At 40.4% G+C, this 15,984-nt stretch overlaps 1 protein-coding gene across 3 annotated transcripts in view; it reads left to right on the top strand.

Moving 5' to 3' along the window:
- COL21A1 (collagen type XXI alpha 1 chain) overlaps positions 1–15,984 on the top strand; it is a 236,239-nt gene that overhangs the window by 130,212 nt on the left and 90,043 nt on the right. For all 3 annotated transcript variants that reach the window (XM_044931869.2, XM_025272314.3, XM_044931871.2), the window contains 2 exons: positions 14,780–14,833; positions 14,925–14,978. In XM_044931869.2, the coding sequence (XP_044787804.1) occupies positions 14,780–14,833; positions 14,925–14,978 (108 nt within the window). The remainder of the gene's footprint in view (positions 1–14,779; positions 14,834–14,924; positions 14,979–15,984) is intronic.

Raw genomic sequence — 15,984 nt, 5'->3', positions numbered from 1 at the left:
AGATGTTAGAGCATGTTTCTATCATGATGAAAATGAGGCGTAAGGGGGGAAATGTGGTGATTTGGGAGATAAGGGGTATTTGCAGGAAGAAAAGACTTGGGTAGGTAAGGGCACTGGTTCCACTCACAAGAGGGAGAGTGTAGCCTGGATAAGAGTCTAGGCAGTTAAATACTTACATGGGGGCAGAGAGCCAAGCCACTCAGTATAGCAATAGCTGGGTGTGAGGATGAAATGTTTATCATCAGAGCGCTTCTATTTGAGTTGAATGAAATGAATAGATTTCAATCCTAACATCTCCCCCTTTTCCTGTATCCACTCCTGCTAGGTACTTGTCATTTCTCTTATAACCCACCCCTTCCTGAGGATAACTGCATGTGTTGTGTGACCTCAGAGCACTCCCTTACCCCTACTTGGAGGGGGGTGCTCCACTCTGATCACACAGGGGAAGGTGGGCTTTATGAAGCCGAGCCGTCTGCCTGGAGACCCCTTCCATGGGACACACTCTTCCTGTTGCTGGCAGGTACAGTGCTGTCCCGGCTCCAAAGCAGAGACATTTCACCTGCAGACCCTTCCCAGTGACGCGGAGCTCCCCAGACAGGACTGCCAAATTATTCGGGCTTTTGTCTTTTTAGTGGTTACAAAGTCCTTGGAAGTACTGAGAGGTGAGTGCATTCCACGGGTTATCAGTTCTAGTTTGCTCTTTTTTACCACTGGAAATTAGCTACAATTAGACTTCCTAGTTGGCAATAGTGGTAAAGAACTGCCTGCCAATGCAGGAGACCCAAGAGAGGCAGGTTCCATCCCTCGGTCAGGAAGATCCCCTGGACGAAGAAATGGCAATCCACTCCAGTATTCTTGCCTGGGAAATCCCATGGACAAAGGAGCCTGGTAGGCTACAGTCCATGGGATCACAAAAAGTCAGACACGACTGAAGTGACTTAACGTGCACACAGCCTGATACAATAACTTTGGATGTTATACGTGTGACTCTCATTTAAACTATACTAGGATTATTGTCTCATCTCATTTAGTACATGGATATTTGTGTTGTGTGTGTGTGTGTATGTGTGTGTGTATGTTGTGTGCATAGCTGTAGCTCTGTAGTGTCTGACATTAAATGTTAGACACTATCAGGTAATATCTGCTGTAAGAGAAAGAACAAACTTACTGTAACAAACAGCATAATGTCCACATCCTAAACTTCAAGCCCTGTGAATGTGGCAACTTACATGGCACAAGAGACTTTGAGATGAAGACTCAAGAAAATGTCTATCTGAGTGGCCCAGTGTCATCACAGTGGTTCTTATGAGAGGGAGGCAAGAGCATCAGTCAGAGGAGGAGATGCTGTGGGTGATGGAAGCAGGGAACAGAGGGAAGCTGCCCTGAGCCAAGGGATGCAGGCAGCTTCTAGCAGCTGGGCAAGCGAAGGGACAGAGTCTCCCCTGGTGCCTCTGGAAGGAATGCAGCCCCAGTGACACCAAGAATTTAGCTCCCTAAGACCCATTATGGATTTCTGACCTCTGGAACCAGGGGTGTGTGTGTGTGTGTGTGTTAAGGCACTCTGTTTGGGGAGATTTGTTACAGCAGCCATGGGAACTGATACACTACCCACAATGCTGTTTACCCAAAGGGATACTATTTACTCTTTTTTAAAAATTGTATTTTATTTTTTAACTTTACAATATTGTATTGGTTTTGCCATATATCAAAATGAATCTGCCACACGTGTTCCCTATCCTGAACCCTCCTCCCTCCTCCCTCTCCATACCATCCCTCTGGGTCATCCCAGTGCACCAGCCCCAAGCATCCAGTATCGTGCATCAGCCTTGGACTGGCGACTTGTTTCATATATGATATTGTACATATTTCAATGCCATTCTCCCAAATCATCCCACCCTCTCCCTCTCCCACAGAGTTCAAAAGACTGTTCTATACATCAGTATCTCTTTTGCTGTCTCGTATACAGGGTTATTGTTACCATCTTTCTAAATCCATATATATGTGTTAGTATACTGTATTGGTTTTTTTCTTTCTGGCTTACTTCAGTCTGTATAATAGGCTCCAGTTTCATCCACCTCATTAGAACTGATTCTAATGCATTCTTTTTAATGGCTGAGTAATAGTCCATTGTGTATATGTACCACAGCTTTCTTATCCATTCATCTGCTGATGGACATATAGGTTGCTTCCATGTCCTGGCTATTGTAAACAGTGCTGCGATGAACATTGGGGTACATGTGTCTCTTTCAATTCTGGTTTCCTCAGTGTGTATGCCCAGCAGTGGGATTGCTGGATCATAAGGCAGTTCTATTTCCAGTTTTTTAAGGACTCTCCACACTGTTCTCCATAGTGGCTGTACTAGTTTGCATTCCCACCAACAGTGTAAGAGGGTTCCCTTTTCTCCACACCCTCTCCAGCATTTATTGCTTGTAGACTTTTGGATCACAGCCATTCTGACTGGCGTGAAATGGTACCTCATAGTGGTTTTGATTTGCATTTCTCTGATAATGAGTGATGTTGAGCATCTTTTCATGTGTTTGTTAGCCATCTATATGTCTTCTTTGGATAAATGTCTATTTAGTTCTTTGGCCCATTTTTTGATTGGGTCATTTATTTTTCTGGCGTTGAGCTGTAGGAGTTGCTTGTATATTTTTGAGATTAGTTGTTTGTCAGCTGCTTCATTTGCTGTTATTTTCTCCCATTCTGAAGGCTGTCTTTTCACCTTGCTTATAATTTCCTTTGTTGTGCCAAAGCTTTTAAGTTTAATTAGGTCCCATTTGTTTATTTTTACTTTTATTTCCAATATTCTGGGAGGTGGGTCATAGAGGATCCTGCTGTGATGTATGTCGGAGAGAGTTTTGCCTATGTTCTCCTCTAGGAGTTTTATAGTTTCTGGTCTTACGTTTAGATCTTTAATCCATTTTGAGTTTATTTTTGTGTATGGTGTTAGAAAGTGTTCTAGTTTCATTCTTTTACAAGTGGTTGACCAGTTTTCTCAGCACCACTTGTTAAAGAGATTGTCTTTAATCCATTGTATATTCTTGCCTCCTTTGTCAAAGATAAGGTGTCCACATGTGCGTGGATTTATCTCTGGGCTTTCTATTTTGTTCCATTGATCTATATTTCTGTCTTTGTGCCAGTACCATACTGTCTTGATGACTGTGGCTTTGTAGTAGAGCCTGAAGTCAGGCAGGTTGATTCCTCCAGTTCCATTCTTCTTTCTCAAGATCGCTTTGGCTATTCGAGGTTTTTTGTATTTCCATACAAATTGTGAAATTATTTGTTCTAGCTCTGTGAAGAATACCGTTGGTAGCTTGATAGGGATTGCATTGAATCTATAAATTGCTTTGGGTAGTATACTCATTTTCACTATATTGATTCTTCCTATCCATGAACATGGTATATTTCTCCATCTATTAGTGTCCTCTTTGATTTCTTTCATCAGTGTTTAATAGTTTTCTATATATAGGTCTTTAGTTTCTTTAGGTAGATATATTCCTAAGTATTTTATTCTTTTTGTTGCAATGGTGAATGGAATTGTTTCCTTAATTTCTCTTTCTGTTTTCTCATTATTAGTGTATAGGAATGCAAGGGATTTCTGTGTGTTGATTTTATATCCTGCAACTTTATTATATTCATTGATTAGTTCTAGTAATTTTCTGGTGGAGTGTTTATGGTTTTCTATGTAGAGGATCATGTCACCTGCAAAATTTAGAGAAGGGCTAACACCTATCCTACTCAAACTCTTCCAGAAAATTGCAGAGGAAGGTAAACTTCCAAACTCATTCTATGAGTCCACCATCACCCTAATACCAAAACCTGACAAAGATGCCACAAAAAAGGAAAACTACAGGCCAATATCACTGATGAACATAGATGCAAAAATCCTTAACAAAATTCTAGCAATCAGAATCCAACAACACATTAAAAAGATCATACACCATGACCAAGTGGGCTTTATCCCAGGGATGCAAGGATTCTTCAATATCCGCAAATCAATCAGTGTAATACACCACATTAGCAAATTGAAAAATAAAAACCATATGATTATCTCAATAGATGCAAAGAAAGCCTTTGACAAAATTCAACATCCATTTTCTCTTAAATATCTTCCCTCCCCCTGTCTTTTCCCCTCTTATAGGAGATAGGAGGTTGGGTGGCCAGGCAGTAGGAGAAAGTGAGCCTGGGGCCAGAGCAGCTGAGGGTCATTAGTGCGTGTCCAGGGCCAGCGGTGGAGTGGGGTGTGGTGGGTGGGGCTCTGGCTGGTGGCTGAAGCCATCTTGCCAAGGAAACTTGGATGGAACAAATCGAAGGGAATTCTGCTTTGTTTGGATTTGGTTCTGTGCAACCCCCCTCAATCAGCAATTTGAATCTTTTTCACATTATAACGAGGCCAAGTCAACTGAAGCTTTAAATAGGAAATTATTCCACTCTGGAGAAACACTAATTTTCATCAGGAAAATGCCTTCGACCCAAATTAAAGAGCTGCCTTCAAATCCTTCCACCGCTTTCTCATTTCTCTATCAGTTAAATGACTTCTCTCAGCACAGTGTCTGAACGTGTTACTATTTTACTGTTTCAACACTATCAAAAGAGAGGCAGAGGAAATATTTATGTATCCTCTTAGGTACTTAAGAGTAGGACAACTATTAAAGGCTGGAATGCTATGAACATTGGAGTTTTTTAAAAGAAGGCCATTTTGGGGAAACATGGCTACTTTATGATCTTGTAGAAGTTTTTGTTTTTATGGTGTTTGTTTCTGTCTTTTTTTTTTCTGTCATCATTAATTCCTCTTCATGAAGGAAAGTACTTCCCTGAACCCAAAGCCCTGGCTGGTTGTTGGGAAGATCTGGGGCCGTTTTGCTCTCTGCTTTTGAAAGTTATTTTGCTTCCTTGGGTCTCAGCTTTTCTGTCTGGAAAATAAGAAAGTGGTGCCCAGTGAGGCCCAGTTCCTCTCCAATGCTGATTTTCTAAGATTTCATCAAAGTCATCACATTTGCTAAGACAGAAAGTTGAGCTGGACCAAGCTTCAGGTTTTTGGACAAGATTCTCCACATGGGCCTTCAGAACTGAGGGCTTCCCTGGTGTATCAGATGGTAATGAATCTGCCTGCAATGTGCGAGACCCAGGTTCGATCCCTGGGTGGGGAAGATCCCCTGGAGAAGGATGGCAGCCCGCTCCAGTATTCTTGCCTAGAGAATTCTATGGACAGAGGAGCCTGATGGGCTGCAGTCCATGGGGTCGCAAAGAGTCAGATGAGTGAGCGACTAACTCTTTCCAGAGCTGACCCAGGAAGATGACCAGGTAGTATGTCTGCTGGACAAGTGTGCTCGGTCCTGAGTCAGCTGTGGGATGCAGTGCGTCCCCTAGCCCCACCCCTCTCAGCCTGTCCTGAGTGGTCCACAGATGGCAGAAGAAGGGTGGCTTTCTCCAGGGATTAGACCTTACAGAAGTGGCAGTTAGCACAGATGGGGAATTCCAAACTACAGGACCTTCTCCAGCCACACATAGGGGGGTGGGGCAAGTCCTCCAGATGAAGGTAAAAGGTCGGCAGGAGGAGGGAGGGGTCTTTTAGAGCCTGCAGGCCCTTGTGACCACTTGACTTTCAGTCAGAATGAACTCAAGAGCCATGGGAGGGTCTGGAATAAAGGATTGATGTGATATTGCTTATTTGTAAAGGAAATGACTCTGACTTCCGAGTTGAAAATGGAAATTGGACTTTAGGATGATAAGGGCAAAAGCAGGGAGATGAGACAGGAAATAATCTAGGAATGAAAGGAGGGTGGCTGGCATCAGGTTGGTAGGAGTGAGGGGAAGGGAACTGCTTATCTTCTGGGGATATTTTGAAGTTAGAGCCCCCAGGATTTATTGATGCATCAGACATAAGTTTGCGAAAGAGCAGTCAAGGGTGAATCTAGTGAGATGTAGAAGGATGGGGCAGAGAAGACTGGGGAAGGGGAGTTGGGACTTTGCTTTTGGATAGATCAGATGTTTACGTTAGATGTTCAAGCAGAAATGGTAAGTGGATGACTGAACATAAAAGTCTGGCATTCAGAGGGAGTTCTCTTTTTATGAACTGTCCTTTCTTGTATTTTGGATCGCAGTTAATGCAATTCTTGTACATTAAGATAATGAATTCTTTGCTATAGATGTTGTCAATAGTTCTCTTTATCTGGTTTACAAAAGAGGAGTAAAATTTCCCCACTATTAAGTATTTTGCTGTTTCTTCCAGGGTTTTTTTTTTTTTTTAGCATTTGATACTCTATGTTCACTGACTTAATATGATTTTCAAGAATTTTTGATTCTTGATTTCATTTTGGGAATTTAGTTTGGCCTTTGGGTTGACATGAAGATCCAAATAGCTTTGGCGAATTTGGAGGATGGCTATTCTAACAGACTGAAATTCAAACAGAATATTTGTCTGGGACATGGCATTTAAATTTAACCTTGTCAAAAGAGGAATTAACATATGTAATGTGTGACTTCAAAGGCTAATGTGACTTTTGGCATTGTTGGTAATATATGATGTGAATATTAAGAAAGACTGCAGTCCTGTTTTTGGAGTGCTGGATTTGGTTAGAGGTTCGGAGGAACTGGAATTTGCTCAGAAGTGAGTCAACTCAGAAGACAACCTTGGGAGGGGCGAGGAGGTTACTGAGTAATCCTCACTGGGATTACTGAGGTGTAATCCCAGCGAGGACGCTCTTCTCAGTTCCACAATCCTCCAGAGTGGCGGTAGAGAATAGGAGGAAAGGAACACTAGGAAATAAAGAAATAAAATAAATAGGAACACTAGGCTTGCAGAGTAAGCTTGGCAGGGGCTGGGGGGATAATTAGTAATAGGACCCAGGAGGCAAGCTTTTTATGCTTTTTTCTTTTCAGACTCTGAACTGAATATGGTACCAATTGTGTACTCAGTCATTTAAGAACTGTGAGGACCTGGAGGCTGGGTGCTGTGGAGATGGGGGGGTCTGGAAAATGGGAGATGTTAGTGTACAAGTCAAAGGAATGGCTGTGATGTAGTTTGGGAAAGAGAATGACAGGAGGTGGACTTGTTATGAAGTGTTGGGGACGTTCTAGACGGAACAGTTTCTACCTGAGCTCTCCCTTCCCCTCAGTCTGTGTTCCCCGCCAAGCATGCTCATGGTCGCACTGTCTTCCGCTGCCACTAAACACACACACACACACGCATCCTCAGGAGTCTCACTGATAAGCTCAAATATGGACCGTTTGCCTCAAATGAAGTATGCAGCGCCTGGGCAGTTTATCTTCCTTTTTCTAATAAAATGGTACATAAAACTCACCTCTTCTGTAAAGCTTTCCTAGACAATGCTTAGTGGATTAGCTACTTCATTTTTTTTTCAACACACTCCTTATGTAAATCTCACATATGAATCTTTCCATGTTTATCTCATGCATCTCTTAAATAGATTACAATATATTTTATATATTATAGGTAGTGTGTACAATAATAATAATTGTGTATAATCATTATAGATGTGAAAGCTATTTGTATATTTAATTAAATTAAGGAATTGACACATCGAGCACTTGTGATTTTTTTTTAATTTAAATTTATTTATTTTAATTAGAGGCTAATTACTTTACAATATTGTATTGGTTTGTTTTTAGCACTTGTGATTTTAAAGGCCAATTCATGCCTACATTGTATCTTCTTCTAATTATAATCTGTCTGATTATAATCTGTCTGATTATAATCTGTCTGATTATAATCAGAGCTGTCTCCACTATTATTTTTAGAGCCCTAGGTAGTGGTGACTAGTTGGACACAATGTTTATATGTTTGTTTGTTTATTTGTTTTTTCATTCTTCCACTCACATACTAGGTATTTCATTGAGTGTTCCAGGGTAAGGGAATATAGCAATGAACAAAACAGAAAAAATACCCTGCTGTTTTGGACCTCACATACCGGTGGGGAGAGACAGATAATAAATTCACAATTATGAAATAATAAAAAGTAAGCAATATTATATTGTGGGAAGTACTATGAAAAAAAGCAGCAGAGCAAGAAATGGAGTGAGGAACTATTGGTCATAAAGCATAACTTATGGAGATTATAATAGTTACTTTGAGATTATAACAATTACTAAAATGGTACCAGTTACCTTTAAAAGTTGTGCATTCTCCTTTCGAAATAAGCTTAGTATAACTTTAAGTGTTACCTCATTCAGGGAATGAAGTAATTTACGTAAGTAAGTTTAATTGAATCTGTGAATCTGAGAACAGAACAGAGCTGTATCTGCAGAGATTATTTGTCAACGGAAGGCAGTGGTTAGCTCAAGGCGAATTATAATGGGAAAGTGGATGGTGTTGTTTTATGATTATCATTCATTCCTTTATCTAAGGTAGGGAGAACTAGATTTAGATTATGTTTCACTTGCAGATGTTGCTGCCCACTCCCCACCTTTAGATGTTTTAATGATTTTTCAACTTTTTAAAAAGGTGGTACAAAAGTGCTATGCATTCAATAGAAATTATACTTTGAATTTTGATCTTTTCCTGGACTAATGAGATGCAGTACAATGGTTTTGCCCAACTGTAGGCTAGTAGAAGTCTTCTGAGCATGGTGAAGTCTTCCAGGCTACCCATGATGTTGAGTAGGTTAGGTGTATTCAGTGCATTTTCAGTTTGTGGTATTTTCAATTTAAGATGGTTTTTTCTGGACATAATCCCATGGTAAGTCAAAGAAGATCTGTATAGTAAACGTAACTTGCTTTTATTTGAATTAGAAATTCTGTTTTTTATTCCTCAAAAGCATATAACTTCTTTTCTTTATAAGTCAATTTTATAGAGATATAGATTATTTACAATAAAATACAAATACACTCATTTCAAGTCTTGACAAATGTATACACCTGTCTAACCACCACTCTAATCATGATTCTAGGTTTCCATTCCTCTAAACTCTTCTCTCTTGCCTCTGTGCAATAATTTATCCCTTTCTGCCCTGTATTAAATAGTTCCATTGATTCTATGCCCTTCAATGTTAGCCACCAACCTATTAAAAATACTTCTGAAGTAGGTGGATTATAAAAAAACAAGTCTTCATAAATGAAATAACCTTTTCAAGCTCTAGGCTTTCTTCCTGTGACTTTTATTCAATTTACTTTTTTTTTAGTCCATAAAAATATTTTTCTAATGTTTGTGCTACTTAATAGTTGATCACCAATTAAACTGTATTTCCCCCAGAGGCCATCAGTCAATGGCAGGATCAGCCATCTCTCTGCACAAGCCAGAAACCTAGGCTTCATTCCATAAATTCCAACCCCCTCACCCCCTGTTCCCCACCTTCAGGTTAGACTAAACACCCCTGAGTAGGTTCAGGTTCTACCTCTCATCCTCTCCCCTGCAGGGAGCTTCCACTTCATGCATTTCCTGCCCCCTCTCATCTGTCCTCCAAGTAAGCTTTGCAGAGCTCCAGTCTGATTGTGTGACCCCCCTGGCTGAGCGGCTTGGATACGGATCGAAGACCCTCAATGCTGTGCACTTGGCTTCTGTCCGCTCATGCCGGTCCTGTTTCAGAGCCTGCTTCTTTGTGCTCTCTCTCTCTTCTCATGGATGCGGCTCATCCTGTCCACTGCAGGGCAGGCTGAAGGGCTCCTTCTGATGCACTGTGCTTCCTTGACTGTTCCTTTGAGCCTATCTCTTCGGGAAGCTTCCATGGACTGCCTACTCTTCACCCCCCATAGCATCATGGTTCTTTCTTAGAGCTCAGTGTGTGTGTAATTTTATAGATATTCATGTGATTTATTTATCAAGTCATTTTAGCAATCAGTTAAAGCCTATGAACTCTTTGGCTTTAGTGACAAACTAATTTCTATAATAGATATACCTGGAAAGACAATTTTATGAATATTGTTAGAATGTAGCTATGTAGAAAATTTAGTTGTGTGTAGAACTGAGTTGCCCAGAAGAATCCACAGCACACATTAAAAGTATATACTTGATTTTGGTTGCCTAGTTACCCTGGCTGGGTATCTAAGAGACTTTATTGGAAATTTGGGAAACACAGAAGAAAGTTATGTAATAGTGTAAATTTTAAATCACGTTCTTTTTTACATTTAAAAATGGGAGTAACAGCCAAAGAGATTTCTCTAGATTTCATTCTCATTTTTAAGTTTAGAGTATTTAAAGGAAACCAATGACTATCTTCATTACTGAAACAAAATTATACATTTAGATTGGCAGAATATTTTATGCTATAATTAGAACTGGGCTCAAAAGAAATTGTGACTCTTGCACAATGATTTTATTTTCTTAATTTCCTTTTCAAAGCTATACATCTTTCCTGGAGCATCAGAACTCTGAATCATGGAAGAAAGTAAATTGGTTCTCTATTCTTCAACCCTGAAATTTGGCAGCAAGAATATTTTTTCCTAAAAAATGACTCATTTACAAAGAGACTTTGTGTGAACGTGGAAAAGACTTTCATACTCTCAGAAATCTTGCAGTTGGGGGAAGGGTGGGTATCTGGACCTGCTAAAATTGCAAAAGGGCAAAATTAATGTTGAGTAGCATTAATTGGTCAATGATGATGTGAAAGTTGCAGTTCTACAAGAAAACACAGAAACACCTATATTCATAAAAAGAAAAACTCAGTAACCTATATGAAAAGCTTATCATTTGTCCTGTTTCAGGGCTTTTTTTTTTTTTTTTTTTTTGGTTTTAATGTACCCTGCTATGAGTCAGGCAATGTTTTATTTCTTGCTCCTCTTGGAAAGTGTTCTATGTTGTAATATTCCTCCCTGTTAACCTTTATTTTCCTGATTTTTAGTCCAAAATTTGTTTTACTGAATTTCATCCGACTTCTGGTGATTTGCCTTGGGATCCCCCAGGTCGGATGTGGTTTTGGTTTTTCTTTATTTTGTTGCTAATCATGTTTCCTCTAGCTCTAAAATAATCCTTGAGCTTCTTGATACAATTAAGTTTTCAAGAATGCATCTTGTATGTTAAGAAAACAGCAGTAAGCTGGTTCCTATATAGTGGGAAGCATTGATTATTCCTGTGCTGCTGTTTTTCTAAAGACAAAGCAAACAGGCCCCTGGAAACACAGGACTTGGTTACATGTTGAGCACTGGATCTGTACCTGTGCTGAGGAGAGCTTGAGGCGTGACCTGATGCCCCAGGCTCTGACGGTGGCCATTAAGGCTAAAGAATAAGGTTCTGCAGGAGCGATCTATGGCTTTGTACACAGTCACTGAGCCTGAAGAAAAGAAAGAAGCTTACCTTTGCTGAGATTCTAATAACTGCCAGACATTTTCACTGTGAGTCCTCCGTTGATTTATTATTATTCTGGTTTATGGTCAGAAGCTGAGGTTTAGCTCTGTACAATGGCTTAGCAGAAAGTCAAGGGAGGAGCAAAAATTCAGCCCCAGGTCTTTTCCAGTTTTAAAATTCATTGTCTTTCCACTTCACTGTGTTGCCTCCCAGGACGTGGGGATGTGATGAGTGTGCCTGAGGTCACACTATGAGTCAGAGGTGAGCTGGGAACACTGTCTGGGGTATCGCTACATTGCCTTAATCCATTAAAATGTAACACATTCACTTACTCCTTCCTCAGAGGGGAGAGATGCCATGGCAGCTTTTGATCTACTAAGGATTAACTATCTGAAAAAAGTAATAAAGCACATATGACATTTGTCTTGACTTTTGAAAAAAAATGTGAAAGCAAAAATTCATTAAATGAGAACCATTGCTGATGACCAATCATTTTGATACGTAGTCAATTTCCATGGTGACTTTCTTTTGAGGAATTTTATTAACATTTCTTTCCTCTGGGTCCTCAGAATTTTAAGGAATTTAAAACAAATCTGGGAACTTCCCTGATGATCCAGTGGTTAAGACTCTGTGCTTCCCCTGCAGGGGACATGTGCTCAGTCCCTGGATGAGGAACTAGGATCCCTCAAGCTGTGTAGCCAATGATTATAATAATAATACCAGCACATACTAGGCATGCAATAAATGTTAGCTATTAAAAATAAAGCAATAAAAATATGATCAAATTAGTCTGGCACATGGAATTCTTGAATCTGATTAATTGTTCTAGAGTCCTAGGACCGGATGTGCCACGAAGCATTTTCTGATGAGAGGCACATTTCTACCTGCTTGGTCTAGTTTCTAGCTATGTAACTTTTGGCAATTACTCAGTTTCCTCATTTGCAAATGGGGATAATGTACAACCGACCTTAAAAGGTGGCTGTGAGGATTAAGTGGATTAACATATATGAAGTATATAGTCTAGAACATGATTAATAGTGTATAAATCATTGGTACTATTGTTCTTTTTCCCAATAATAGTAGCATGTTGTAAGTCACGTCACCCTCTCCAGATGGTGCACACAGGGTTTTGAAGGATGTAAGGAGCCCCCTAAGTGGTGGCATTTTTAATGGACCTGGTTCTGTGTAGGCGCATGCTAGCAGTGGCAGCTGGAAAGCAATTCCAGGCCCATCTGATTCCAAAGGTAGAGAGAAGGAAATTCAGTGATGACTAGAGTGGCAGAGATTCCAGGCTGAACAAGCTGTGTCCATGGCTTTTCTTTCTCCTCCCTGATCTTGAGAGCATGAACCACGTGGTATTACTGCAGTTTCAATTCCAGAAGCCACACAAGCAAATGTGGTTCCTTGGGGAAAGAGAGTTTTTACACTTGCATTCTGTGTGGATGACTTGGAGGTGAATTTTTCCAACGTTTGGCTGACAAAATATGCAGCGGATGCTCTGTTCAATGATATATAGAAATAAATGATTCTTCGTCTTTCATCTCAAGGGGGCAAAATCCAGTGACGCAGAGACAGTGCCATTCTAAAGAGCGGATGGTGGGTTTGGAAATTGCAGGTTGCTTTGTATGGATTTTGAAGAAGTTCGTTTTGAGACTTGTTCATGGGGTGGAGTAAAATGTTTAAGTGTGGGGCCAGTGGACTCAAGATAAATATGTGAGTTTAAGGAATACTGGAGAAAACATAATGATACATTCTGTGAACAAGCAAATGGGGGAAGACTGATGGTTGGTGATAGAAATCATAGTCACCCCCATTCTGGGAGTAGCTGAGAGCACTTTACAAAATGAGAAAGTATAGAAAAAGAGAAAAATAATAATCTGAGACTGATCTTTCGAAGGCACCATTATTGTTGCTATTATTGTTATCAGAGTTAGCAAAGGATAGTAAAAGGAATATTTTAAAATTGGAATGGAAAAACAGGGACTTCTGGTGTCTCTAAAATTGCAGCTGAAAATGTACTGACACATGACTGGGTGGATACAAAGATCCATGCAGACACTCATGAATAGCCACATGGGAATGAAGCTTTTGGGTTTAAGAATTAGGGTGTTATTGGAGACATAAATGAAATCTGTGTTAATAATCATTGACAATAGAAAACTGTACCTGAACAGTAAGATCTAAGAAAGATGGGATGTGAATAAGAGAGGGAAATGTTTGCAGGTGCCAGGTGGTCCAAGTCAACCTGACACTGATCCGGGGAAACTTGGGCAAGTGTTGAGGGTCTGAAGTTTGTTTTGGAGTTTAGTGGCCATGGAGGGAGTGAAGATTGAATAGTCTGTGTCTGTCTGAAAAAGTTGTGTTTTACCAAGTTTCAAAATTCTGGAAGGATGTGTAGGACACAATGGATTTGAAAGTGACCTTAGCAGACAGCTCAGCCTTGGGAGGTAGAGGGACACATCATAGCCGTGTTTGTGGGGTGAACTTTCTAAATAGGCAACCCAAAGTCTGTTATAGACTGATCCTGAAGAATAGCATTCATAATTTATTGCAGATGACCATAATCTGGTTTTTCCAGTGGTCATGTAATGGATGTGAGAGTTGGACTATAAAGAAAGCTGAGCACTGAAGAATTGATGTTTTTGAACTGTGGTGTTGGAGAAGACTCTTGAGAGTCCCTTGGACTGCAAGGAGATCTAACCAGTCCATCCTAAAGGAGATCAGTCCTGGGTGTTCATTGGTAGGATGGATGTTGAAGCTGAAACTCCAATACTTTGGCCACCTGATGCCAAGAGTTGACTCATTGGAAAAGACCCTGATGCTGGGAAAGGTTGAGGGCAGGAGGAGAAGGGGATGACAGAGGATGAGATGGTTGGATGGCATCACTGACTCAACGGACATGGGTTTGGGTGGACTCCGGGAGTTGGTGATGGACAGGGAGGCCTGGCACACTGCAGTTCATGGGGTCGCAAAGAGTTGGACACGACTGAGTGACTGAACTGAACTGATAATCAGGTAGTTTTAAAATGTGTCACATTTGTTTAATCCTCCAATCCTAGATGCTTTTCTTTCGAATACATTGAATGTGTTTCTAATGTGCAGAACATTTCTCCAGGAACTCTGAACATTGACTCTGTATTTCCTGCTCAAAGCCTTCTTTTGCAGTGAAGCATTTCTCGATAATTTTATTGAGCTAGAGATAGTTAATACTGTTTTCCTAAAGACTGGACGATGTGCATTCCTTATTAAGCGTTTGCCCCTTGGTAGTTGTGGTTTCTCAAACTTCTTAAACAGTCATTAAGTGAAGTTGTAGGTGTGAGAACAGTGAGGAAGAGTGAATTCTGAAATGGAAGGCTGGGAATTCCCTGGCGGTCCAGTGGTTAAGACTCTGTGCTTCTACTGTAAGGAACACGGGTTTGATCCCTGGTCGAGGAACTAAGATTTCGCATGCTGCGTGGCGAAACCAAAAAGAAAATTGAAATGGAGGGCTTCCCTTTGTGAATATGATGAAATAATTATTTCTTGTTTCCTTCTCTTCAGGGATATCAGGGAATAGCAGGATCACCAGGTGTTCCAGGATCCCCGGGAATACAAGTACGTGGTCTGTGTCTTCTTATTTTAGAGGTACTGTTTCTAGTGAACCAAAGTACATAACTAACAGATTTTTATTTTGTGGTTAATTTAGGGAGCACAAGGACTGCCAGGTTACAAAGGAGAACCTGGGAGAGATGGAGAAAAGGTAAATACACACAAACAAAGGTGTAGCTGGTTGTTTCAGTCACTCAAAGACAAAGGCTGTTACCTGTGATGACCCCCATTCAATGGTGTTCATCTTGGTGAAGTCCAAGATTTTGGCTCAGAAACGTCAGGGACCATTGGCTGATCAAGCACACAGGAGGCTTTTATCACCAGAACTAAGTGGTTGCCCTAGATGACCACTGGCAAATGGCACCAGTATTTGCATTGCCCTGGTGCCGTGTTCTCTGTCTGTGGCTAAGCTCCATAGGGAGCTGCCTTCTTAGAAGAGAATTATATGAGTGGAGTATGTTCCCATGTTAGTCACCTATAGCCGTTTATCCATCTCCACAATAGAAACCCATTTTAGTCTAACTGGATGGACTTCTTTCTCCTGTAGGGATTCTGTGGGTGCAGACATTTGTCTGACTTTCCTTTTCTATAGCTCTGAGATTTGCCATGTTCATTTATTTATTTTTTGTTTTTTTTTTAATTTTAGGTGCTTGGGGATATTTAATTTATTAATGCATTCTTTGTTTAAATTGGAAGAACCACGTTCTTGAAATTTGTTCAATATTTTAGTACCTCCCCAAGGATCCAATCCTGGATCCAGGAAGCTGGCCCATATCTAAGATGGCCATTTGGATTTGCTCAGATCACCAAGATGATTTGTTGGCTTAATTCCTAAAGCACAATCTTATTTCTGCATTCTTTGCAGGCTCTTCTGCTGTTTGCACCTGATGAAAACTTATGCTTAATTTTCTAGCTACAAGCCTTGCAAAATGATTGCCTTTTAAAAACAGGGTGCGTGGTATTCACACCTGAGAAACACTGATCTGGACTCCATCCATTTTATATTTTTGTGGTTGTTCATACTGGTTATAGGAAATTGTAGCTGCTCAAGTACTATCTCTGGATGGACCCCCTGGCAGATCTCATGATGGGGGTGCTGCTTTCAAGCTGTTTGATCTTGGCATGTGATTTGATGTCTTTGAATCTTATTTTGTTTG

Source organism: Bubalus bubalis, chromosome 2 (genome assembly GCF_019923935.1).
Source record: "Bubalus bubalis isolate 160015118507 breed Murrah chromosome 2, NDDB_SH_1, whole genome shotgun sequence".
NCBI classification, from domain to species: Eukaryota; Metazoa; Chordata; class Mammalia; order Artiodactyla; family Bovidae; genus Bubalus; species Bubalus bubalis.
The sequence above is the reverse complement of the archived record's forward strand: the minus strand, read 5'-3'. Positions and strand labels throughout refer to the sequence as shown.